The 26575-nt window shown below is 65.4% G+C and overlaps 2 protein-coding genes across 3 annotated transcripts in view; both read right to left on the bottom strand.

The window, feature by feature from the left end:
* AGRN (agrin) overlaps positions 1–10278 on the bottom strand; it is a 40589-nt gene extending 30311 nt beyond the window's left edge. For both annotated transcript variants that reach the window (XM_064371978.1, XM_064371979.1), the window contains exons 1-2: positions 10069–10278; positions 8136–8397 (exon numbers count right to left, since the gene is read on the bottom strand). In XM_064371978.1, the coding sequence (XP_064228048.1) occupies positions 8136–8397; positions 10069–10278 (472 nt within the window). The remainder of the gene's footprint in view (positions 1–8135; positions 8398–10068) is intronic.
* Positions 10279–13475: 3197 nt separating this feature from the next.
* ISG15 (ISG15 ubiquitin like modifier) lies at positions 13476–17508 on the bottom strand. The gene is made up of 2 exons (XM_012467928.2): positions 14444–17508; positions 13476–14051 (listed from the first exon to the last, which is right to left on the bottom strand). The coding sequence occupies exons 1-2, from the start codon at positions 14444–14446 to the stop codon at positions 13536–13538; spliced, it is 519 nt and encodes a 172-aa protein (XP_012323351.1). The 5' UTR covers positions 14447–17508; the 3' UTR covers positions 13476–13535.
* Between the last annotated feature and the right edge of the window lie 9067 nt (positions 17509–26575).

Genomic DNA, 26575 nt, shown 5'->3' with positions numbered 1-26575 from the left:
GGAGACACCGACGGCGCCCCACACCTGCCCAAGGAGACACCGACGGCCCCCTCCACCTGCCCGCGGAGACACCGACGGCCCCCTCCACCTGCCCGCATAGACACTGACGGCCCACTCCACCTGCCCACGGAGACACCGACGGCCCCCTCCACCTGCCCACGGAGACACCGACGGCCCCCTCCACCTGCCCGCGGAGACACCGACGGCCCCACACCTGCCCGCGGAGACACCGACGTCCCCCTCCACCTGCCCGCATAGACACCGACGTCCCCCTCCACCTGCCCGCATAGACACCGACGTCCCCCTCCACCTGCCCGCATAGACACCGACGGCCCCCTCCACCTGCCCGCATAGACACCGACGGCCCCACACCTGCCCACGGACACACCGACGGCCCCACACCTGCCCACAGAGACACCGACGTCCCCACACCTGCCCACGGAGACACCGACGGCCCCCTCCACCTGCCCGCATAGACACCGACGGCCCCCTCCACCTGCCCGCATAGACACCGACGGCCCCACACCTGCCCACGGAGACACCGACGGCCCCACACCTGCCCACGGAGACACCGACGGCCCCACACCTGCCCACAGAGACACCGACGTCCCCACACCTGCCCACGGAGACACCGACGGCCCCCTCCACCTGCCTGCATAGACACCGACGGCCCCACACCTGCCCGCGGACACACCGAAGGCCCCACACCTGTCCGCGGAGACACCGACGGCCCCCTCCACCTGCCCGCATAGACACCGACGGCCCCCTCCACCTGCCCGCATAGACACCGATGTCCCCACACCTGCCCACGGAGACACCGAGGGCCCCCTCCACCTGCCCACAGAGACACCGACGGCCCCACACCTGCCCGCATAGACACCGACGGCCCCACACCTGCCCGCATAGACACCGACGGCCCCACACCTGCCCGCGGAGACACCGACGGCCCCACACCTGCCCGCGGAGACACCGACGGCCCCCTCCACCTGCCCGCGGAGACACCGACGGCCCCCTCCACCGGCCCGCATAGACACCGACGGCCCCACACCTGCCCGCATAGACACCGACGGCCCCACACCTGCCCGCATAGACACCGACGGCCCCACACCTGCCCGCATAGACACCGACGGCCCCCTCCACCTGCCCGCATAGACACCGACGGCCCCACACCTGCCCGCGGAGACACCGACGGCCCCCTCCACCTGCCCGCGGAGACACCGACGGCCCCACACCTGCCCGCGGAGACACCGACGGCCCCACACCTGCCCGCGGAGACACCGACGGCCCCACACCTGCCCGCGGAGACACCGACGGCCCCCTCCACCTGCCCGCGGAGACACCGACGGCCCCCTCCACCGGCCCGCATAGACACCGATGGCCCCACACCTGCCCGCATAGACACCGATGGCCCCACACCTGCCCGCATAGACACCGATGGCCCCACACCTGCCCGCGGAGACACCGATGGCCCCACACCTGCCCGCGGAGACACCGATGGCCCCACACCTGCCCGCGGAGACACCGATGGCCCCCTCCACCTGCCCGCATAGACACCGATGGCCCCACACCTGCCCGCATAGACACCGATGGCCCCACACCTGCCCGCGGAGACACCGATGGCCCCACACCTGCCCGCGGAGACACCGATGGCCCCACACCTGCCCGCGGAGACACCGATGGCCCCACACCTGCCCGCGGAGACACCGATGGCCCCCTCCACCTGCCCGCATAGACACCGATGGCCCCACACCTGCCCGCGGAGACACCGATGGCCCCCTCCACCTGCCCACGGAGACAATGATGTCTCCCTCCACCTGTCCGCGGAGACACTGATGGCCCCACACCTGCCCGCGGAGACACTGGGTGTCCCACACACGTCTGTGTAACATTAATTGTGTCTCTCAACCCCCACCCACACGCTGGGAAGGCATGTTCCCCCACACTCTCACATGTCCCTGTGTAGACACGTGCACGCTCTGGTTGGGCACTCACAGGTACTCATCCTGCCCTCAGAGGGAGGGTTGGGGCCTGGAGAGGTGGGAGCCCTGGGGCCCTCTGGCAATTGACAGGCCCCAGAGGGGCTGCGGCTCAGTTCCTTCGGAAAGGGTGGGGTGGGTGTGGGTGCTGTCGGCCACACATTGCACATGCAGGCACGCAGGCTCTGATGCAGACACTGACTCCTGGTCTACCCGACCCCAGCCAAGGGAAACAGCTGCCATGGAGCGGTCAGTGCTTACAGGGGCTGCCAGCCAGGGGCCGGGGGAGCTCTTCCCCACAGGAGAGGGAATGGCCGGCAGGGAGACAGCAGCTGGGAGGCATCTGAGGCAGGAGTCAGCTGTGGGATCACGGCGGTGGGTCTCAGCCCTCTCCCCTGCTGCATGTCCACAGCAGCTTTCTCCCACCCTCACCCAAACCACAGGGACCACTGTTCTCTGCGCTCACCTTCACCCCCCAAGACACAGCTCACCCCTGGCTTCCTTGGGAAGCCCTGTGGAGGTGGCCCTAAGAGGATCCATGGCCAACCGTGAGTTGGGGACGGGACCAATGAACGCATCAGTGAAGTGCACACCCAGCCCTGTCCGCGCCCAAGCCTCCCCTGGGGAGAGAAGTGGGTGCACGGCCCCTCCCCACCAGCGCCGTGGGCCGTGGGCGCCGTGGGCCATGGCCACCGTGGGCTGGGTGCCTGTGCTAGGGCTTCTCCAGCGTGGGGCTGCATGGGTGCCTCCCATCTGTGGACACACAGGGGCTGCTTCTCCTAGGGCCTGGTGTGAGGGTTGCCAAGGCGGGCTGCCAAAGGGCAGGGCAGGGTGGCTCAAGCGGACGACAGACTCACCCTCCCACCCTGCCCCTGCCTGGTCTGACTCCCAGACTGCCCTGCTTCCCCCAGACAGAGCCCCATCTGGGCCGGGGTGGGCATCTGTGTCAGCCTGGAGGTCCGGCCGGCATGTGAGGGGACAGTGACCCAGGACCCTCCTGTCCTCACTGCAGCCCCGAGAAACCCCAGTGTCCTCATACAAACATTCAGAAGCCACATCGTGCATCCCAGAGGCAGCGCCTGCAGAAGGTCCCGGGCCTTTCGCCAGGCTCAGGGCAGTGCTAGACGCAGTGAGTTGGGGGCAGGAGACTGAGCAACCAGCAGCAAACTGAGGCGAGACTCGTGTGCAGGAGGTCAGAGGTCAGAGCCCAGCTCCGAGATACCCAGGACAGGACAGGGTCACCCCCCACCAGCCCCATCCCTGCAGCACCGGCCTAGGCTGAGTCCAGGGACACAGGGGGTGGAGGCTCCAGCCACAGTTCTAAAGGGCACGGGCTGGTACATCTGAAGCTGCAGGCACATGCACACACGTGTGTACAAACACATACACACACTCGTGCACACATGCAGGCCACACAGCTGGAAACAGCCGGCTGCCTGTAGGACAGAAAGCTCCCCTTCTCCCACGCCTCTGCTCAGTGGGGGGACTGCAGGGGGAGGGGGCTGGGAGGAGCCATCTCCCCTTTCCCAGGTCCCGCTGTGAGCTGCCCCTGGCAGGGGGCCTTCCTCAGAGGAAGTTCCCAGGATCTGCACTGGGGGGCGAGGCCCCTTCAGGGGGCTTTCCTCTGTGCTGGAGGCTACATTAGAGAGCCGCCTCACCCCCTGGATCCCAGCCACAATCTTGCCACAGCCTGGGGGCGCACAGGACTCCCCCGAGCCCCAGTGCAGCCCCCGCAGCAGGCAGGAGGTGCGGGGGCACAGCTGGCAACTGTCGTGGGGTGACATCTCAGCCCTGAGCTTCCTTTTTCTCATCTGTGAGGGGCAGGCACCCCCTGGGACCCTGAGTGGGGGTCAATCCTCAGGTGGTGGGGCCACCATGGTGATTATGTCTGCAGCCCTAGTCCAGCTGGGCCTCGGGGGCCCTGGGGAGCCCAGTCCAAATGGGGAGGGGATGGCAGAACTAGGACTGCAGGAAGTGGGTCCATTCCTGCACCACCCAGGCCACTGGAGGGGTGGAGCGTGGCACCCCAGCTCTGAAGTGGGCTGTGGACCTGGGTTCCACGGGTGGAAGCAAAGGACTCGGGTGGGGGGGCCCTGCTGCTGCAGCTGGCAGCTGTGGTGATGGGGGCAGGTCAGCCTTTCAGGAAGGAAGCTGCATGGGCCTGGCCAGAATGACCTCTGGCTGGACCTGTGGCCCTGAAGCATGGGCACCCCCTTCTCTGGAGCAGCCCCCTCCCGCTCTCTGCAGGCTGTGGGGCTGAAGATTCCCTTTCCTGATACTGTAGGGACAGGACCTGTCCTCGCCCTAAACCCCTCTCCCCCCTCAGCCTGGAGGCTGCAGCAGGTGCCATCCCCACCACCACCCACAGAGGCCCCACCAGAGCGTCCAGTGTGGACAAGTGGGAGGGAACCCAGTTCCCGAACTGCTTTCCACCTCCCGTCTGCAGGGAGAACAGAGCCAGGCTCTTCTGTGGGCGGGGAGCGAGGGGCGGGTGGGGTCTGGAAAAAGCCTCGTGTAGTTTACACCAGCTCAGCCCGGCTGCTCAGAGGCCGTCCCCACAGAAGCGAGCCACCGACTTCCCCGACCCCTCCCAGCACGTCGCTGCCTTTGCTTTCGGCCGGCAAAGCCCACCCCAGGGCCGCCCCAGTGAGCCCGCGGCAAGGCAGGGGCAAGCCCAGGTGAAGTCGAAGCCGAGACGAGTCCGTTCACGCACTCGGGAAGCACCGAGCCAACTTCCCACTGGGAGCCCCTGATGGGGAGAAGACTGGTGGGCCCTCCCCGTCCGGCAGATCCCCTCCCAGCTGCAGGAGGGAGACGGGCAGCGGCCTCCAGCCCAGACCTGCCTGGGGGAGACCCTAAGAGGGGCTCATGGGGTGGGGCTGGGGGGATCAGGGGCGGGATGAGAACCTAGAGTCAGAAGGGGCAGGAGAGGATGGCAGGAACGGAGAAACTCCCTCCCGCTGTGCAAGAGGAAGGTGGAGGAGTTGGAGACAGGAGCTGAGCCCCGGGCAGGAGAGGGGGACGGGCCCAGCCCTACGGGAGGTCCTCCTGTAGCCCAGAAACCTCCCCCATCTCCTAGACTGCCCCACACTGAGGGGAGCCTGGTCTGCGGGCGTCCGGCCCCTCACCCCCAGCACCGATGCTGCCCCCGGGGCCGTGGGACCCTGGGCTTCCCCCAGGACTGCCGTCCTGAGGCGTAGACAGCTGGCCAGGCAGGGAGGAAGGGAGGGCGAGAAGGCCGGAATACAGGCAGGGCCGGGCCGCCAGGACCCTGGGCTTCGGAGTTGGGCAGGGCCGGGCTGGGAAGACGCCAGACTCACTCCGACCCTGGTCCCTGCCCTGTCCCTGTGCCAGGCCCCGGCAGGGGCGGACAACACTGCCTTTCTCTGCTCCTGGCTCCTATCAGGGAGGGATGTGCCCCAGGCGTCCCTCGGGGGCGTCGGCGAGGCTCTACGACCAGCCTTTGTGAGGTGGGTCAGTGCCCAGACAGGTCAGGGTGGAGGGCCGGAGGAGTGGCCTGCTCAGCCGCCAGCCCTGGGCAGCTGGCACTGCGGAGACCGGGCCACTTCCCTCACAAAGCAGGGGCGGGGGTCTCCTTCCGGAGGGAGCAGCGGGCCTCCTCCCCCGCCCAAAGGTGGCGCAGAGGGAGGGACACATACCTGCCTTAGTTATGCCAGGAATGTGGCTCCCCAGGCAGGAGGGGAGGAGCCGTCCCGGGGGCTGTGGACTGGGGGAGGGGCCCTGGCTGGGCGGGGCCAGGAAGACCAGGCTGGGCAGGGCCAGGCGAGAAACTGAGGAAGGAAGTCCCGGCGGAGCCGAGTCCAGGTGTGGCCCAGCAGCAGGTGCGCCTCGGGCGGTGCGCGGCAGGCCTGGTGGGGGCGTGGCCTGGGGGCGTGGCCTGGGAGGATGTGCCCTCCCCCACCCTGGGAGCTCAGAAGGGCCTTGGCTCCAGGATGGGGGTTCCCCATTAAAGGTGGGACCCGGCCGGGCGAGGTGGCTCACACCTGTAATCCCAGCACTTTGGGAGGCCGAGACGGGCAGATCACGAGGTCAGGAGTTCGAGATCAGCCTGGCCAACATGGTGAACCCCGTCTCTGCTAAAAATAGAAAAATTAGCCGGGCGTGGTGGTGCGCGCCTACAATCCCAGCTATTCAGGAAGCTGAGGCAGGAGAATCGCTTGAACCCAGGAGGCGGAGGTTGCAGTGAGCCAATTGCGCCATTACCCTCCAGCCTGGGCGACAGAGGGAGATTCCATCTCAAAAAACAAACTAGGTGGCACGTAGTGGACTCGGGTGGCTTCCGAAGACGAGGGGCCGCCCAGACTTCACCCTGTGCCCTGGGAGGTGGGGTCAGAGCCAGATGGGGAGAGGCCAGCTAGGCACAAGCCCCCTTCATCCATCCCCCTCACTAGGGTGAGGCCTCGGCTCCCAGAGGGCCTAGGGCGGGCACACAGGACTGTCCCTTCTCCAGCCAGGCCGGCTCCAGGGACCTGTCCCTCAGGGCTCACCCAGGCTTCTGGGAGGCATTTTCCCCATCCTGGCACGCGTGCCCCCAGCCCCTGCAGGTATCGCTGGCCGGCTTCCAAAGCAGAGGCCCACCTGTCCCATGGGAAGCTCCTGGGCTCCCGGGCACCTTCCGGGGCCCCACTCATGCTGCTTCCCTCCCAGAGGCTAAGCCACACCCTCCTGGCAGGGGCTCCCCACTGACCCTCCTCCCAGTGCTGGGCTCAGCCTGGGCACTCACTCCAGAGCCAGGGCCTGGCATGCATAGAGCGGCTTTGGCAAGACGGCCGGGGTGACTCTCCTGCCACGCGCCCTCTGGCCCTACGGCAAGTCCTCAGTTACTGAGTCACGGACCCTTGGGCTGGACCTGCCTGGCTGTGGGGTTAATGATTCCCTCTCCTGATCCTGCAGACAGGAACTGTCCTCACACCGACCTCCTTCTCCAGCCCCTCCTCAGCTCCAGCCGTCACCGCCCCACAGCCGGTCCTGGCTCCACAATGCCTCATCTTTTTCACAGACCACGAGGGCCCCGAGGAGGGCTAAGGTATTGCATCCCTCCAGTGGAGGGCCGCTTTGGGGAGGGACCCGGGGACCCTCCTCCGTGCTGCATTTGGACCCTGGACCCTGGACCCTGAAGACGGCTTGGGGGCTGCTGACCACCGGCTGGGCGAGAGGCCATCCCCCTGCACAGCCCCCAGGCAAGGACAGAGACAGGAAGGCAAGAGCAGTGGACAGTCCGGGACCCCGCAAGGACCCCACAAGAGCCAGGCTAGCGTCAGCGCAGCAAAGTAGACAGAAGCCAGCACTTTCCTGCCGGCCAGCGGAGCAAATCGGAGGGACAGGAAGTCAGGACCCTTGCCGTGGCCTCGGGGAGGAAGCATTCTCCGGGCCCCCCACCGGCACATCCCTTCCCAGACAGCCATGAGGGAGCAGACAGGATGTGGGGGCGACAGGGACCTCCTATATTTTCCCTGCCACATTCCCCAGCCAAGGACCTCAGCCCCCAACTAGGACTTGTCCTGGGGCTGTCGTGGGACTTCTGCTCCCCCTGCCCCCCCCCCCCCGCTGGGGTCAGGGTTAGGGCCACTCTCAGGCCATTCAGCAGAGACAGGGGAACAGCGAGCAGGAAGACCTCTCAATGGCGAATTCCGCACCGTCCAAATTCACAGAAGCCCTCACCTCGCAGCCCCGCCATCCCACCCTACGCCCACGGTTTGGGGCGCTCACGGTGTGGGGTGCTCAAGGCGTGGGCCCCTCTAGATGGATGTCTGGGCTAACACAGGAACTTAACAGCTGGTGACATTCACCTGTCCAGCTTCTCCCTAGAAGGGGCCTCCAGGAGGAAGTGTGGAGAGCCGGGAGGAGGCAGGAGGCCAACCCTTGCAGGGCTGGGACTTGCCTTCCGCCCCAGGGCCAGAGATGTCTAACTCGGGGCTGGCGCTGCTGACCCCTGACGGCTGGAGATGTAGCCGGGAGCCAGGGAGGGGGAAGCTAGTGGAGGACGAGGTTAGATCACAGTCAGACCACACATCGGACTACAAGACGCCGGGTGCTGCAGCAGAGCACGAGAGGACCCCTCCAGCGGCCCCTGCAGCCTGCCCACCTTGGCCACCAGCCGACCCCCGTGGCCCCCCACACGAGCCCTCCGCCACGCACCTTCCACACAGAATTCCACCTCCTCCAGGTTCCGCAGAGTGATGCGCATGAGACTGGAGTTGAGCATCAGTTCGTTCTTGTGAGCCGGCCACAGATACGGGGGTGCAGGGTTCACGAAGAAGATCCGGGTGTCCCCAGTGGACACCTGGTTGTCGCAGATGAGGGGGTCTCCAAAGCCGCTGATCACCACCTTGTTGCCGCCGTCCAGCAGGCTCTCCCGGGCCACCAGGTCTTTGCCCTTCAAGTACCTCCAGACCCGGACCTGGGGTGGACATGGGGATAGGTGTCATTAGTCCTTTCCTGGGGAGGGGGCTAGACTGGGGCTTCAGCTGCTCAGTGCAGTGTAGACTCAAGCCCTGTGCAGAGATGTGAGGAGACGTCTGGTCAGCCTGCCGGGTGGGGGCTGGGGAAGCACACCCTGGCGGCCGCAGCCCATGCAGGAACGCTCAGGGATGCGCTACCTGTGAACACAACCCCCCCTCCAGGAAGCGGCTCCCACCCCGGGTCTAACCGACTTCAGCCACCCCAGCTCCAATAACGTCCCTCTCAGCTGAGGCTGAACTGGGGAAGGGGGCCCACCTGGCCCGGGGTGCCTGCCTCCCATCCCCTCCCACCTGCCCACTGCTCAGGGCCCCCCTCCCGGCAATCCTGGGCAGTGGCCATGGAGGACTCGGCTTCAGGGTACGGGGCAGCATGGCTCCTGGTGGCCCTGCCCTCGGGAAGTGAGAGCCCCTTTTCTGGGCTCCTGGTCTGTGCAGTCAGGGCAGCCCCAGAACCACAGAGTCAAGTTTGGGCAGCACAGGGCGCCCCACCCTCCACCTTCTCAGCTGCTCTCACGGTGGCCTGTGGTTAGCCAACTGCAGACCCGGCGGCCCTCGCGGGGTCGGGGACCCAGGCACCCCTTGAAAACGGAGCCGGGAGAAGCAGCCCCCTTCAGGAGCTCTGGGGGGCTGGGGCGAGACAATGGTTGGCCTGTCCACTGCGCAGCCCCGCCGGGAGCCTCAGGACCGCCGCATCTGCAGGGACCCCTCCAGCAGCCCGGGAAGAGCCGCTTCCAACCCCGCCCCCCCAGCAGTAGCTTCGGGAGGCAGATCACCCAGCAGGGGGGGGGGTCTGGTGGCCTTCATCGCCTCCCCCACCCCAGCCACACCCAGGAGCAGCGGGGAGGAAGTCGGGAAAATCCTGCAGGGACCTGGCAAAGTGCCCTGGCCGCTGTGGAGGAGCCGGGGCCGGCGGGGGAGCCCAGCCGTAGCCCGCACCGGCCGCTGGTAAAGAAGCTGCCACCTTCTCCGCCTCCGTGGGGGGGACGCGAGCCGATTTCTGGTCCCAGGAGTTGGTTTAGGGGGCACAGGGGAGCCGGTTCTGGGTCTCCCGGGCCCCTGCTGCGAGAAGATGGCGGGGGGCCCGGCGTACCGACCCCGGGGGCTCCCAGAGGCACCTGACCGCGACGCAGGGCGAACTTCCCGGGCCGGGGGAGCCCCGGTTCCCGCAAGAGCGCGACGGGGCCCCGGCCCCGCCCCCAGCACACGAGGCCCGGCGACGGCCCCGCCCACTTCTCCCGCCACTGCGGCACCCCCCGCGCGGGGTCGGGAGCTCAGGCCGCGCGCCCCGTTCTCTCTCCCGACCGCCCCGCTCGCCCCGGGAAAGGCGTCTCGGGAGGGGGCCGGCGGGCTCGGGCCCCTCCGCGGTCCCTCTCGTCCTCCACGGCCGGCGGGGAGGGCGCGCGGCCGCCGCAGTCCCGGGCGAGCTGCACTTGTTTCCGCGGTCGGGAGGGGCCGCGGCGGAGGCGCGGACGCGACCCGGCTCCCGCAGCAACTTTCCCGGCGCCCCCCCCCCCGGGGCTCGGCGGTCGTCAAGGGAGCGGAGCCGGGGCCGCGCCGTTCCCACGGCCCGGGGCGGGGTCCCGGCGGGAGGCGGGCGTCGCGCGGCGCACCTTGCAGGAGTAGGTGTGCTGCACCGGGTCCACGTTCAGGATCTCCTCCACCGTGCCCGTGAGCACCACGTTCGCCTCCTCCTCGCGCCGCTCCAGCGCGCGCTCCGGGCACGTCCCGCCGGCGCCGGGCAGGGCGCGCGCGGCCACCACCAGGAGCAGCAGCAGCAGCGGCCGCAGCGGGCCCGGGCGGGACGGGCCGGGGCCGGCCATGGCGCAGGAGAGGCGGCGAGGAGCGCGCGGGCCGCGCCGGGGACGGGACTGGACAGGACGGGACGCGGCTCCGGAGGCGGCGGCGGAGGGAGGGAGGGGGCGGGGCCCGGGTGCGCCCCTCCCCCCCGCCCCTCCTCTCCCGCCCCGCCCCCTGCCCCTCCTCCCCTCCCTCCTCCCCTCCCTCCTCCCCTCCCATCCCCTCCCTCCTCCCTTCCCTCCTCCCCTCCCATCCCCTCCCTCCTCCCCTCCCTCCTCCCCTCCCTCCTCCCCTCCCTCCTCCCCTCCCATCCCCTCCCTCCCCTCCCTCTTCCCCTCCCTCCTCCCTTCCCTCCTCCCCTCCCTCCTCCCCTCCCATCCCCTCCCTCCCCTCCCTCTTCCCCTCCCTCCTCCCCTCCCTCCTCCCCTCCCTCCTCCCCTCCCATCCCCTCCCTCCCCTCCCTCTTCCCCTCCCTCCTCCCTTCCCTCCTCCCCTCCCTCCTCCCCTCCCATCCCCTCCCTCCCCTCCCTCCTCCCCGTCCCCGGCCCGCCCGGCGCCCCGCGACCCGCGCTGGCTGCGAACAAAGCCCTGGGACGCGGCGCCCGGCGAGGCCGTGGGGCGGGGAGGGCGGCCCGGAGGGGGCGGGGAAGGAGTGGGGGGGCCGGCTCCCGCAGGCGCCCCTCCCCGCGGCCCCCCGGAAGTGCGGCTGCACCCGAGTTAATGCCTAATCTGGAGGAGACGTGACGGGACTGCCGAGGGGCTTCGGGAGGGGCCCCCGCCCCCGCCCCCGCCCCCGCCCCGGCCCCGATCCCGCCCCCCAGGCCGCGCCCCTCCCCCGCGGGACCGAGGCTGGGCCGCGCCGGGACCCGGGGGCTGCGGCGAGGGGGCGGGTCCCGGCGCCGGGGCCGACGCTGATTGGCCAGCACGGCGCGCGGCTCCGCCCTCCGGGCCCCGCCCTCCCGGCCCCGCCGCGGGGAGGTGCGCGCCCCCTGCCGTTCGGCGGCTGCCAGCGCTGGTCCCGCCACGCCCCCTCCCCGCTACGGGCCGCGCCTCCGCGGCTTGGCCGGGCTGGGTGCAGGGGAAACGGGGCTGGACGGCCCAAGTGGGAGCTTGGCCCAGCGGAATTCGAGGGGCGAGCGGAGGCCCACTTTGCCCCCTCAGAACTGAGTCTCGGCCGGGCGTGGTGACTTACGCCTGTCATCCCAGCGTTCTGGGAGGTGGAGGCGGGAGGATCGCTTGAGCCCACGTGTTCGAGACCAGCCTGGGCGACATAGCAAGACCCCCGTCTCTCAAACAGAATTTAAAGTTAACTGGGCGTGGTGGTGCGCACCTGTGGTCCCAGCTGCTCAGGAGGCTGAGGCGGGAGGATCGCTTTAGTGTGGGAGGCGGAGGCTGCAGTGAGGGTGGTTTTACCACCCGCACTCCAGCCTAGCTAAGAGTATGACCCTGCTTTTAGCAAGTACATTTTTTGTTTTTTTGAGACAGAGTCTCGCTCTGTTGCCCAGGCCGGAGTGCAATGGCGCGATCTTGGCTCACTGCAACCTCCACCTCTTGGGTTCAAGCAATTCTCTTGCCTCAGCCTCCTGAGTAGCTGGGATTACAGGTGCCCACCACCACGCCTCACTAATTTTTGTATTTTTAGTAGAGATGGGGTTTCACCATCTTAGCCAGGCTGGTCTCGAACTCCTGACCTCATGATCCACTCACCTCATTTTCTCAAAGTGCTGGGATTACAGGCGTGAGCCACAGCATCTGGTCTGTAGTTATTTTTAAAGGACTGGGTCGGCCGTGTGCAGTGGTTGCAGTGGTTCCACCTGTAATCCCAGCACTTTGAGAGGCTGAGGAGGGCAGATCACGAGATCAGGAGCTCGAGACCAGCCTGGCCAACACAGCGAAACTCCGTCTCTACTAAAAATAAAAAAAAATAAAAATAATAAAATAAATAAAAAAAATTAGCTGGGCATGGTGGCAGGCACCAGGAGGCTGAGGCAGGAGAATTGCTTGAACCTGGGAGGCAGCGGTTGCAGTGAGCTGAGATCATGCCACTGCACTCCAGCCTGGGCAATAGAGCAAGACTCTGTCTCAAAAAAAAAAAAAGGACTGGGTCTGTGGTGCACCCCCTCACCCCAAGCTAGCTACTGATCTCTGGGTCAGAGTATGACCCTGTGGGGGGTTCAGGAGAGGCTCCTGGGCCAGATTCACATGCCTACTGTGACAAAGGAGTGAGGTGGGGACCAGAAACAAGGCTGGAGCTGGGACAGCCCCTGATGGGCACACTCGGGCACACAGTGGTCTTGGTGCAGCCGGATGGGGATCCCCCACCCAGATATGGACCCCACAGACCACGGAGGGCTCTTCATCTCCAGCCAGATCCCCCCCAGGGCTCTGAAAGCCGAGGCCCAAGTGCCCCAATCCGGACTCTGTGCGTCCCACTGTGCCCTGTCCTCGAAGTGTCCTGGCTGACAGCTGGCTTCTGGGGGGACTCATTTAGCAAACTGGAATCAAGAGACAGGGAAGGGCACATCAGTGGGGAGGGGGTGTAGCTTGTACTGACTTGGGTACCCCCACCTGGGACGAGCCCTTCTTCCCGGACAGTGTCGGCCTCAATTCCAGGTGCCCCCCACTGCTGGCCACTGCCCCTCCCTCACGCAGAGCCCTGAAGAGTGTGCTTGGGGCCACCCAGGCCATCTTCTGCTCTTCTGCCACTGGCTACAGTGGTGATGTGAGTGCTCGGACCCATCTGTACCCCTCCCTAGCCCAGCCCAGGCAGGTGGAGCAGGCTGTGCGGGCTGCCTAGGGACAGCTAAGGCCCCCAGCCCCCAGTTCCTGTGCAGAGCCTGCCTCACGGCCCACTGGGTAGGCCCTGAGGAATCACCCCTCACTGCTTCCAGGAGCCTCCCCGGTAGCCTTTTGATCTGAGCAGGCTGGTCCCTGCGCAAGCCATCTGCTGTCCCAGATGCTGGAGGGCCAGGTGGGTTCCAGCAAATGCATCTCTTTTTCTTTCTCTAGAAGATAATCTCCCAAAGGGTGGGAAGACCTGTCTTACTTCAGTTTTGGGGGGTCCCTATTTTGGTCCCTCGAGGCTATGACTGCAAACCCTCATCCCTTCACTTGGCAGCGCAGGCCTGGCCACCAGGATGCACCCCGGGTTCTCCCTCCTGACTCCTCCCCTAGCCCCATCAGCAGGGGTCAGAGGTGGACCCTGGAGGAGGGGCAGGCGCAGACACAGAGGCAGCCATTTCTCCTTGCAGCAACCTTTATTTCCAGCACTTGATCCTGCTCAGATGCTGGCGGGAGGCCCTCTGCTCGGCCCGCCAGGCTCCACGCTGCCTCCCCGCAGGCGAAGATTCATGTACACGGTGCACAGGGGCTTGAGGTCATACTCCCCCAGCGGGAGCTGGTCCTCCATGGGCTTCCCCTCGAAGGTCAGCCAGAACAGGTCTTCCTGCACGCCCTCCTGCTGGCTCACTTGCCGCTTCAGCTGCGCCACGGTCTGGGTCAGGGCCACCTCGTAGGTGCTGCTGCGGCCCTTGTCATTCCTCACCAGGATGCTCAGAGGTTCGTGACAGCTGTCCACCACCAGCAGGACGGTGCTGCCGGGGCCCAGGCCCTGGCTGGCAAGGGGGACCCTGTCCTGCAGTGCCGTGCCGCTCGGGTGGATGGCCAGACGCTGCTGGAAGGCGTGCACGCCGATCTTCTGGGTGATCTTTGCCTTCAGCTCTGACACTGACGTGGAGTTGCTCAGGGGCACCTGGAACTCCTGGCCCCCCAGCATCTTCACCGTCAGGTCCCAGCCCTGCAGGAATCACACAGGCTCAGAGACTCCGCACCAGCCCCGGGCCCACCACACATGAGGCTCTGGCTGCCCAGGGACACTGCTCCCTCCGGCCCGTCCTCCACGTGCTGGCAGCAGGGACCCCAGGCACAGAAGGCACTGAGGGGTCACTGCTGGAAGGCCAGCTGCCCACAGCCACCCTGTGGCCTCCCCTTACCTGCTAGGGCGCCCCTCTGTGCCCCACCCCGACACTCTCAGGAGTGGCCCGCTTTCGGGAGCACGCTCAGGTCACCTGGCTGACCACTCAGCAGCTTCCCTCTCCCTGCACCCCTGGGAGACCCTGGCTGGGGAAGGGAGAGGAAAAGGGACTGGAACGCAGCCCACCCGCCCCCCACCCATGGCATCTGCCTTACCATGGCTGTGGGTTGTGGCACAAGCTCCCGTACAGCAAAGATGAATGCGCTGCCTCTCAGCCGCCGGCTCCCGCGGACAGACCCGGCCCTCTTATAAGCCCGAGCCGCACACGTCAGGGGGCGTGCCGGGTGAGCCTGCGCCTAGTGGCCAAATTCGGCTTCGGTTTCAGTTTCCTTTTCCCGAGGCAAGCCCCGGAGTGAGCAGAAGAAACACAACAGAATGACGTAAAGACAGGAAAAGCGGAAGCCGGGTAGGCAGGGTGTCAACGGCACGGTCAGGGACAGGGACTCAGGACAGCGGACAGCGTCCCCACCCTGCCCGACGCCCTGGAAACGCCCGAGTATCCAGCATTCCAGGTCCTTCACAAGATGCATTAAGTCCGTCACATGAACTAATGATTGGCAGTTTTCATTTTCCATTTACCAGTTTGCAAGATTGGTAAACTTGGAAACGAAACGGTGACCGTCCAAACCACCCAGAGATCGCCTCACTTGGTTTAGGGCAATAGTTGCTCAGATTGGTGTTTTTTGTTGTTGTTTTGTTTTGTTGAGACAGGGTCTCACTCTGTCGCCCAGGCTGGAGTGCGGTGGCACGATCTCAGCTCACTGCAGCCTCCACCCCCTGGGCCAAAGCGATCCTCTCGCTTCAGCCTCCCAAGCAGCTGGGACCACAGGGGTGCACCAGCTAATTTTTTGTATTTTTAGTAGAGATGGAGCCTCTCCATGTTGCCCGAGCTGGTCTTGAACTCCTGGGCTCAAGTGATCCACCCGCCTCGGCCCCGGAAGTGCGGGGATGACAGGCCTGAGCCGCCACGCCCGGCCTCATATTGTTTGTTAATAGAAGAGACATATCTTTTATTTTCTACAGAAGTGAACTCTGGGGCCTACTGAGAAAGTGAAAGGACAATCCACAGAATGGGAAGAAATATTTTCAAATTATCTCCCTGATGAGGGGCAGCATCCAGGGCGTACAACTCAATTTTAAAAAGGCAAGTCAATTTTAAAATGGGCAAAAGACTCCAGCAGACATTTCTCCAGTGACACAGAAACGGCCGCCTACCACGGGAAGGAGGCCAGCATCATTATTCGTGGGGAAATGCAAATCAAAACCCCAATGAGAAGGTGATTCCGATTAGCGTGACTGTAATAATGAAAATAAAGGCCAGGCCAGACGCGGTGGCTCACTGAACCTGTCATCAGGCATTTTGGCAGGCTGAGGAAGACGTAGCCCCTGAGGTCAGGTGTTCCAGAGCAGCCTGGCCAACATTTTTAGTAGAAACTCCATCTCTACTAAAAATACAAAAATTAGCCAGGTGTGGTGGAGGGCACCTGTAGTCCCAGCTACTTGGGAGGCTGAGGTGGGAGAATCTCTTGAACCCTGGAGGTGGAGGTTGCAGTGAGCCGAGACTGCGCCACTGCACTCCAGCCTCGGCGACAGAGCGAGACTGTCTCAAAAAATAGTATAAAATAAAAAGAAAGGACAGTAACAAGCATTGGTGAATGGATACACGGAGAAGCTGGAATCCTGGCACATACGCTGCTGTTGGGAACGCAACAGTCTGGCCACTGTGATCCTCTAAACGTCAGACGTAGAACTGAGTAACTCAGCAATTCCACTTCCGGGCATGTGTTCAAAAGAATTGAAAACGTGTTCAAATACACGTATACACGTGTTCATAGCAGCACAGTTCACAACAGACAAATATTGGAAACAGAGCAAACGTCCATCAGAGATGAATGGATAAACAAAATGCGGAACATCCATACAATGGAATAGTATGCAGCCAGGAAAAGCACTGAGGCACTGATTCCACCTACTGCCGGGGAGATGCCCAGAACTGACAGACCACAGCAACAGGAGGTCGGGCCTGTTACCGGGCGCCGGGGAGGAGGGATGGGGGTGGCAACATTCAGAACTCCACAGAGTGATGGCTGGACAACGCCGTGAATAACTAAACGCCGCTGGGTTACATTCTTTAAATTCGTTAGTTTCATGTTATATGAATTTCACATCAATAAAAAGCAAAACTGAAAAAGCCTCATCATGCTTTCACCGGTTTGTAATCTGCTTCATTCACGCAACAGTGTATCATAAACATCTATCTAGGCCGGGTGTGGGTGGCTCACGCCTGTAATCCCAGCCTTTGGGAGGCCCAGATGGGCAGATCACTGGAGGCCAGGAGTTCGAGACCAGATTGGCCAACATGGCGAAACCCCGTCTCTACTAAAAATGCAAAAAATTAGCTGCGTGTGGGGATGTGAGCCTGTCATCCCAGCTACTTGGCGGGAGAATCACTTGAGCCTGGGACGTGGACATTGCAGTGAGCAGAGATCACTCCACTGCACTCCAGCCTGGGCAACAGAGCAAGACTCTATCTCAAAAGAAAAACCCCCAAACACAAAAAGCACACATCTGTCTGTGTTGGTGGATACATCTATGCAAGTTGTTTTAACTGTGGGACGAGTCCCTGACGGCACACGGTCAATTCAGTTAACCAATCCCACAGCACTCAGGGGCTGCGTCGTTCCCAAACTGCTGCTGTGACATGCACCACGTAACAGGCGAGGGCAGCTAAGACTCAGCAATAATACATAAGGTTCAAATCAGTAAGTAAAGGAGTGAGAAAACAACATATTCTGAATACGAATCCTGGCCCTTCCCCTCTCCCAGCAAAAATCTAGAGGGGCACGAGAATCATGAGCATGTAAAAAGCAAAGACACAGCCGGGTGCAGTGGCTCACGCCTGTCATCCCAGTGCTTTGGGAGGCCGAGTCAGGAGGATCACTTGAACCCAGGAGGTCGAGGCTGCAGTGGGCTATGATCTCACCACTGCACTCCAGCCTGAGCAACAGAACGAGAACTTGTCTCATAAAACAACACGCAGGCCAGGTGTGGTGGCTCACGCCTGTAATCCCAGCAGCCTTGGGAAGGTGAGGCAGGAAGATCACCTGAGGTCAGGAGTTCAAGACCAGCCATGGCCAACACGGTGAACCCACATTTCTACTAAAAATACCAATACTAGCCTGGCGTGGTGGTGGACACCTGTAATCCCAGCTACCTGGGGGGCTGTTGCAGGAGAACCGCTTGAACCCAGGAGGCAGAGGTTGCAGTGAGCCGAGAGCACATCACTGCACTCCAGCCTGGGCGACAGAGCTCCTTCTCAAAAATAAAAAAATATATATATATATTTGAGACAGTATCTCGCTCTGTCGCCCAGGCTGGAGTGCAGTGATGTGCTCTCGGCTCACTGCAGCCATCTGGCCTCCCAAAGACCTGGGGTTACAGGTGTAAGCCGCCACGTCCAGGCTTGATTTTGTCTTTAAGCCTTTAACTATCCGGCAACAACAGAAACAACAGGAAAAATCATCCCGAGACTGGTCCTCACCACTTACACCTGCGTGCCCTGGTCCCGGCCACAGCGGCATTTCGCATGGGCTCCCGTGGACACTCCCGGCGGTCCTGCTCTCATGCCGACCCCACAACCTGCTCTTCACCCGGTAGCCAGACTGATCCGCACAAAGCCTCCCATGGCTCTCCTCGGCTCTCAGGGCGACCGTCCCGGCCTGGGCTCGCTGCGTCATGGCCTCTGGCCTCTCCCGGCGTCCTCTCTGGTCGCCCACGACTGCCCCCCATCCCGGGCTCTTTGCTCCAATGCCTGGGTCTCTGGGCCATGGCTGGCGCACACGGGCACATGGGCACCCCAGCCTTCGAGACCCATCTTCCACTGATGCCCCGCTGTCCTCAGCCCTCTAGTGACTGCTGCCGGGTCTTTCTCCCTCAGCAGAATGTTAGTTCACTGTTAGACCTGCCTTGTATGTTTAATGAAACTAAATGCAAAATGCAAACGTGCTGAATCTTAAGTTCTCAAACATTCTGATTTCTTCCTTTTTTTTTTTTTTTTTTTAGAGATGGAATCTCACTACGTGAGACCACTTGCCCAGGCTGGTCTTGAACTCCTGGGCTCAGGTGACCCTCCCACCTTGGCCTCATTCTGATTTCTTTTTTTTGAGACGAAGTCTTGCTCTGTCACCCAGGCTGGAGTGACAACCTCCATCTCCCGGGTTCAAGCGATTCTCCCGCCTCAGCCTCTGGAGTAGCTGAGATTAGTAGAGACGGGGTTTCACCGTGTCAGCCAGGATGGTCTCGATCTCCTGACCTTGTGGTCAGCCCGCCTCAGCCTCCCAAAGTGCTGGGATTATAGGCGTGAGCCACCGCGCCCGGCCCATGATTTCTTAAAAAACTCAGTAACGTCCTCCAGTCTTTCTCCTTAAATAATAAACCTAAATGTTTTATTGAGTTTGCATTTGAATCTAGAACCTTAAGGCTCATCTGAGTGTAAAAATTATGGGTCTAATTTTTTACAGTTTTAATTAGGTGTGACTGACACACAGCAAGTTGCATCTAATTAATGTGCAATTTAATGAGTTCTGACACAGGCACCACCTGGGAAACCGTCAAACGGGGCTTTTCGTGCTTCATCACGTGTCTGTGTAATCCTCACCCACGGAAGGTCACGCCAAGGCTTCCTGCCTTCCCACAAGAGCCAGAGTGATCTCAGGTGCGTGAGCCCCGTCCGGGTCTGAGGCCTGGGCCAGGTGCAGAGCTGACTTGCGGCCCTGGACTCCCAGGGAGGCCTGAGCCTTGGTCAGGTGGCTGTTGCAGGGATCCAGCCTCACAGAGGCCAGAGGCCGGGGCTCATCCATCCGAAGGAGCCCGCCAGCCTGCGGTCCACTTCTTCGCTCCCGTTCACATCCAGACCCTTCCCCGCCTTCCCATCTGGTCAGTGACCCCTCCTCAGCCACCGCCTGGATGACATCTGATTGACTCATGGCTCCCAGTCACATGTAACCTTTCGTCACAGCTCAAAGGTCACTCTGACGACAGGGCTGGACCTCCACCTGGTTCCACCGGGAAGGACGGGCTGGGTACCCCACAGGCACACCACGGCACTCCGAGAAGGTCGCGCTGAGCCTGCCGTGCCCTGTGGCCAGCGGAGGATGACCCGGCAGTGTGTCATGGGATTGACCACCTTTCCTAAGAAACATGCATTGCTGAAGTTCGAGGCTGGGCGGATGACAGGCAGCCCCTCCCCTCCAGACCCATGAGGAGGAGCCGCACCCTGTCTCGCCACCTGGGACCAGGAAGCCGAGCTGCCACCACCTGACCTGGGGCACGAGTCTCACAGTCCTGGATCCCATCTTCCCAGACTGGAGCCTCCCCACCCACGTGGCAGGCATGTCCCCTCCCAGCTGCAGCCCCCTGTAAGGGCTCCCTGGGAGAGCAGGACCCAGGACAGGGCAGAGGGCCCCACTCCACACAGTGGGCCCAGTGGGACACTCAGAACCGCCTGGAGTCTGGTGGGCTTGGCCCTAGGGAGGGGGTCTGCAGGTTAGAAGCATGCCTTTGGCTGTGTCAGGGAGGACAGAGTGGAGGGGAGGCCCATGACCCAGGAGGGCTGCTGCTATTCCAGCCAGAGGGGAGGCAGCCAGCTGGGGAGGGCTTGGGGGTGGATGGAGCCTGGTGCGCTGAATGAGAGCGAGACACCCCCGCTTAGACACACAGGACCTGGCAGAGGACACAGAAGCTGCACACCTGTGAGGAGCAGGGCCCAGAAGCCCCAAGCTGGATACCTGATGTCACACAGCGGAGGGCGGGGCCCTCCTGTGCCGAACCACACCCTCCCACTGCCTGGTACAGTCACCCGGTGGGAGGTCCACCCACCGGATACACTTGCCCAGCTGTCCTGGGGGAACTGCAGCAGGGAGCTAGGGCTTCGCCAAACCAGGCTCCCTAGTGTCACTGCCACTAAATGACACGTCCATCCCTGCCTTCCCAGAGCCAGCAGGCAGAAAACCTGGGGCGTTCACTTGTCAGGCAGCCCTGCCCCTGCAGGGGGAGGGTAGAGGAGAGGAGGGATCACTGCGTTTTCCGACTCCCCTGGAATCCGGCTGCTGTGGCCTGCTTTGGCCAGCGGAATGTGTGAAAATTTCATTGTATGCGTACTGGACCCCAGCTTTCCACCTCGCCCTCCTGGAAGGCTGGCCTTGCCTCAGGAGGAAGCTGACGGGGCGGGCAGGATTCCAGGCCGCACGGCTCTGGCAGAGACTCCAGCAGCCAGGGACAGCAGCCCTGGGTGTCCAGCATGGCGCCACTCGGGCCCTCCCCACTCAGCTGACCTTGGCCCAGGGCGAGGCCTGAGTGAGGCCCCAGGAAGCCGCTGGTACCACCCTGATCCCCGCCGCGAGAAAGAATGGGCAGGTGGTGCTTAAGCCACCCGGGCTGTGGTCTCCCCACAAGAATGGGAGGAAGGAGAGGAGGGAGGGAGGGTGAGGGGCAGACACAATGGCGGCCAGACAGGCTGCTCCCGATGACGAGAGGAGAAGGGACGGAGGGGACTCGGGAGCTCAGACGAAGGCCGGCGAACACACTGGAGACCTCGGGGGCTGAAGGGCAGCAGAGCTGGGGTGGGAGCCGGGCAGAGCCGGGAGAAGCCAGACCGTGGAGGGGCGCGGTCAGGAGAAAGGACCCAGACCAGCGGGGCGAGCGGGGAGGGTGCAGGACCCCTGAAGGAGAGGAAGCCCAAGCTGCTGAACCACCCATCTGGATTTTGAAAGCATGGCTGCGGGAGGGACAGGGAGCAGTGTCCCCTCCTTCGGGAAAGGGAGCCAATGACCTCGACGTGATGATGTCTGCCAGCAGAGCTGGGGTGGTTGGTGGAAAAGGAAACAGTCTGGAAGCGCCAGTGAGGAAGGACAAGGGCACCGAGCTCGTCCCGTGCAGCGGAGGGAAAAGCAGCGCCTGCTGGGAGCGGGCCGGGGGGGCGTCGCAGACACGCGGGGCCGGGAGGGCGGCGCAGACACGCGGGGCCGGGAGGGCGGCGTCGCAGACACGCGGGGCCGGGAGGGCGGCGGCGCAGACACGCGGGGCCGGGAGGGCGGCGGCGCAGACACGCGGGGCCGGGAGGGCGGCGCAGACACGCGGGGCCGGGAGGGCGGCGGCGCGGACACGCGGGGCCGGGAGGAGGCCGAGCACCACCGCACGTGGGGACACAGCTCCCCTGCCGCTAAGCGGGCATGCATCCGGGCGGGAGCGTAACCGCTGGGTGCTCCTTCTCCTGCCTGGGTCCTGCTCTTTCTCCTGCATCCTGGATTCCTGCAGCCCTGGCCTTCCGTCACTGATCCCAGCAAACACCCAGGACCAGCTCTGCGCCCAACTTGGCTCTCGGGGAGAGAAACCCAGGCTGGCCCAGCGCGGTTCCTCGGTGGCTTTGGTCCCAGCTGCCTGCGTGCCCTTGGCAGGAGTTGGGGAGCACGCTGAGGACCGCGTGCAGGGCGTGGCTACAGGTCCCCGTTGTCAGGAGCCAGCGTGCGAGGGGGACGCTGAGGGGCACAGCAGGAGGGCAGCGGCCACCACCGGGTCAGAGGTTGGGAGGGGAGGTCACGGCCAGCACCTGGCAGGCCGCACGGGGACACTGGCTGGGCGTCATGGCATGTGGCCACAGTGGCCCAACGTGAGGAGACCCCCCACGAGGCTGAGGACCCTCCCCTCAGGGAGGGACGGAGGACCGAGGGACTCAGCCGGTGCCCACCCGCAGTACTCCAAGACGGTCATGGAGAAGTGGCGCCTAGTGCCCATTAATGAGAGAAACAGAGAGACAGACGCAGACGGGAGCTGCCGTGTGGCAAAGACGGCGGGAAGAGCACGGCCTGGGGTCCCTGGACTGGGCTCCCTGTGGGGGCGGCGGGGACCAGGGTCCCTTCCCGCCTCATCTGCCCTCTGCTCCGCGAGGGCCCCGCCTGCTGCCCGGGGCAGGAACCGTGGCAGATGGACGTCGTGCTCACTGTGTCAGACCCCGCCAGGTCAGCGGCTTTAAAAGTAGAATCGCCTTCGTCTTCGCAACAACCCTGCGTTAAATAGAAAGTGAGCCCCTTGTGCAAATGAGGAAGCAGTCACAGGGAGGGAAGGGGGCCCACGTAACCAGCAGCGAGGGAGACGTCAGCCCCAGCCACGCGGGCAGGGAGGAGGCTCGTGCCTGTAGCCCCAGCGCGCTGAGAGGCCGAGGCAGGAGGCTGCCTCGGGCTGGGAGTTGGAGACGGGCCTGGGCAACAGAGGGAGCCACCCCATCTCTACAAAAGAATAAGGAAAAAACAGCGATCCTCAGGCCCCTCCTTCCATCCTGAACTCCCTGCCTGTCTGGAGACCGAGGGAGGCCCAGATTCCGCCCAGATCCGGGCCCAGGGGCTGGGGAGACTCAGGCCGGGAGCTCCCCTGGGATGACCCCCAGCAGGGTGCTGCGGACCCTGGGGACGCTCCCGAGCTTTCCCGCCTCGGTGCAGCGCTCAGGCCGGGGCGGGGGCGCGGGGCGCCATCCACGCCACCTCCTGGGCTGCGGGGCCGGTCTGAGCAGAGGGGTCCGCGCAGGCGCGCGCGGTTCCAGTGGACGGTGCCGGGGCCACCTCCGAGACGCCCGCCCGGCCCCCGCGGCTCTCCCCAGTCGCCGAGGGGCTCGGACAGCCTGTCCGCCGGGAGGGCCCCCGCTCCAGCCTCGCAGGCCTCCTAGGCGCGCCCGGGTGCAGGCGGCGGGGTGTGGGGGGCGCCGCAGGGGCTCGGAGCGGGGGAGGCTTCCGGACGCAAACCCCGGGTGGGTCCCGGCGCTCGGGCAGGGGCGAAGCTGCCACTCAGCCGACTCGCCGGCCAGAAAAGCCCCCAGAGCTTCCCCGACCCCTCCCCGGCCAGAAGCTCGCGGTTCCCGCCGGCCGGCCGCCCCTCCCACTTCCCTCGCCCCTGCGCCCCCTCCGCGCCCCCCCGGGGCTTTCCTGCTGAAGCCCCGCTGCCCGCAGAAGCCTTTGGGACCACCCCGTGGACAGGCGTTTCTCCACCAACTCGGTTCTTACGACCGCGAGACTGCGGGGTCTGCCTCGGCCTCCAGCGCGCTCTCCAGGGGGCTCAGGAGGCCGCCGGCGCACGGACGCGTGAGGCCGCGGGGGACCCCGAGTGCCGAAAGGGCCAGCGCGCCCCGCCGCGGCACTCATGGTAAAAACAGCGCACGCGACAGTGACGCCGCCGGCGCCCGCATCCGGCCCTTTGCAGTAACCGGCACGAACAGCGCCCCTCGGTCCTCCGTGAGCCCGACTTCCTGCAGCCGAGCGCGCGGACGGGTCACCCGGAAGCTCGTGACGACACCGGCCCGTGACGTCATCCCACTGACTCGCGTCTCCCGCGGACGTCCTGCTCCTCGTGGTCCCGCCCGGCCCTGCGGGGTCACCCGTGCGCCCCTTCACCATCCGGCGACGCCGCCCTCTCCCCGCCCGTGCGTCCCACGGGGACGCTTCCTGCAGCTCTCGGCGCCCCAGGACGCGCTGGGGGAGGCGCCCCCGGAGGCCGGGCCGGTGTCGTGCCAAACCCGGAGACCCAGCGGGGCCAAAACCGGCACCCGAGGGGCGCGCGGGGTTCGGACCGAGGAAGAGGCGCCGCCCCGGGCTCGCCCACCCCTCGGGGCCGCCCGACCCCGCGCCCCGGGCGAAAAGTCCTTCACGACTCCCTGCGCCGCCAGCCCGAGCTCCGTTCCACCCCCGCTCGGCCCCCGGGTGGGAAAGTGAGCCCGAGACTCCGCCCAGCCCGGGGTCCCCGGTCCCCGTTGTCCCCCCGCGCGGTGCTCAGCCCCGGCTGCAGGGGAGGGGCGCGGATCGCTCGGCCCGGCCCCAGGGTCAGAGGAGGGCGCGGGGGGCCCCCAAGCCTTTGTCGCCCGCGGCCGGGAGCCGAGGCGTGACTGACAGCGGCGCGGGAGGCTGCGGGCGCCGATTGGCTGGCGCGAGTGTGGGAAAGAACGCGGCGCCGGGTTCACACGCCCCGCGGCGGCGAGGCCTTAAACAGCAGCGCGAGCCGGAGCCCGGACAGGCCGCTGAGCGCGGCCGAGCACCGCAAGGTGGGGTCCGGGACGGCGGGGGCGGGGAGGGACGGAGGGACGCGGGGTTCAGCCGGCGCCGGCCGCAGTCCTCCAAGCCGGTCACGGAGAAGCGGCGCCGAGCGCGCATTGGCGAGAGCCTCGCTCCGCTGAAAACCCTCATCCCGGACGCTCTCGGGAAAGAGGTAACCCGGGGCCACGGCCCGAGACCCGGAGTCGGGGGCGCAGCGGAGCCTGGACCTCCCGCCCCGTCCCCGTCCCCAGAGCTCCCGCCACTCGAAGCCGGAGAAGGCGGACGTCCTGGAGATGAAACGTCTGCGGCGCGTGCAGGTGGCAGGTGCGGCGCGGGGACGGGGGCGCGCGGGACCCCCGGGCCGGGCCCCGACCGCTCTTCGCGTGTCGCCTCCGGAGCCGCGCTCAGCGCCGACCCCGCCGTCCTGGGCAAGCACCGCGCCGGCTTCCACGAGTGTTTGGCGGAGGTGACGCGCTTCCCGGCCGCCCGGCTGTCCCCGTCGCAGAGGCCCCGGCGCCCGAGGTCTACGGGGGCCGCCCGCCGCTGCCGTCGCTCGGAGGCCCCTTCCCCCCGCTCGCGCCGCCGCTGCTGCCGGGTCGGACCCGGGCGGATCCTGGCGGCCGTGGCTGCGTTGAGGCTGCGGCCCTGGGACCGCCGCGGAGGCCGCGCCCCGTTCTAGGGCCGGGGCCTTTTCTGAGACTGTACCGGAGGAAACGTGTTTATTATTCCGGAGGCCGCGTCACGAGTTTTCCTTCTTTCGTCTTTGTGAAGAGTCGGCTTTGGTGGCGCCCCCCGGGGTCCCGCCCTCCCAGGGCCGAGGTCCGCAGGTGGCTGGGGTGACCCCTCCGCGACCCCCTCCGCCTCCTGCAGCCCCCGCGCGGGGTTTGCCTCGCCCTGCGGTGCGGTTCCGAGGGGTCCCCCCGAGGCTCAGGCGGGAAGGCGAAGGTCCCTGAGTGCCCAGATGTGTCCCGGCGCTGGAAGGCGGTCGCGCAGCATCGCCGGGCGTCACTTTTTCCGCGGTCCCTTCCCCGACTCCCAGTCCCCGGACCGCGGAAGGCGGAGGCTGCGGTCCTGAGCTGAGCTGAGCCCTAACCCTTTGCCCCGAGGCCTCCCGCTGGGTTCTGCTCGTGCGGAGCGGCCTGTGCCCGCCGCAGACCCCTCCCCCGGGCTCTGTGCTGCGGAGGGTTCGGGGCCGAGCTGGGGTGCGGACGCCAGGTGCCCGGACCAAGGACGCGGCCTCCCCTTCCCGGGCAGGGGAAGGTTCCACTCTCCAGTGGGTAAGGGCTGGGGGCGCCTCCTCACTGGCCCTGAGCACGTGCCGTTGGCCACCACCGAGTTACCAGGCAGCGCCGGGCGTCCCCCGGAGCCACCGCTGCGGTCGCCATCCCGGGTCCTGTGCTCCCCGGGGGGACCGAGGCAAAGGATTTCCCTCAAGCCCCGCCGAGGGCCATTTCCCATCAGGGCTGAGTTCACCGGGGCCCACGGGAGGCGAGGGAGCCGTCCCACCAGCACGGGGCCGCGAAGGCTCCAGCAGGAGCCCCCTAGACCCTCCAAGACACAGCCCCGCGCCACACCTCGCAGGAGCCTCCCAGGCCACCCTGCCCCACCCCCCCACTGAGCTCCCAAGGACCGGCCAGTGACCCTGAGCCGGGGTAGCATTGGGCTGGGAGCCCTAGCCTTGGTCACACCAGCTCTGAGGGAGGCCGCCGCAGCACGGGGATGGGACGGTCTTCTTGGGGGTGGCTGGAAGCTCGGCGGGCTGGCGGAGGGGAGCTGCTCAGAGCAGGCGTCAGTGCAGAAGGGGAGAGAGGACCCGGGAGTTCGTGAAGCTGGGAGTGGGGAGGGAGCCCGGGGCAGGAGGGGCGCCCTGCAAAGTCACCCAGGCTGTGGGTCCTAAGAGGCAGGCCAGCTCTCCACCGGACCCCAGCCTGAAGGCCCTGCACCTCCACTGTGGCTCTCCAGGGCCCACTCAGGTTCTGGGGGAATCACAGCCCTTGGGCAAGCCCGTGGCAGTCTGGGCCCCTCTGTGCTCAGCACCCTGCCCCAGCTTTCCCTGACTTTCCTGCTAACTCGTGATCCATCCCGGCTGCCGCAGGCTCGGGGTCCCTCATATCATCTGGGCACAGCTGGATGGGGCTCCAGAGGGCGAGAGCCCGTCTGTCCTGACGCTCTGTGCTCAGCACCTGCCCAAAACAGGGAAATGGACCCACAGGG

Source organism: Aotus nancymaae, unplaced genomic scaffold (assembly GCF_030222135.1).
Source record: "Aotus nancymaae isolate 86718 unplaced genomic scaffold, 86718_ANA_hifiasm-v0.15.2.pri h1tg000250l, whole genome shotgun sequence".
NCBI classification, from domain to species: domain Eukaryota; kingdom Metazoa; phylum Chordata; class Mammalia; order Primates; family Aotidae; genus Aotus; species Aotus nancymaae.
This window is presented reverse-complemented; position numbering and strand designations above follow the sequence as displayed.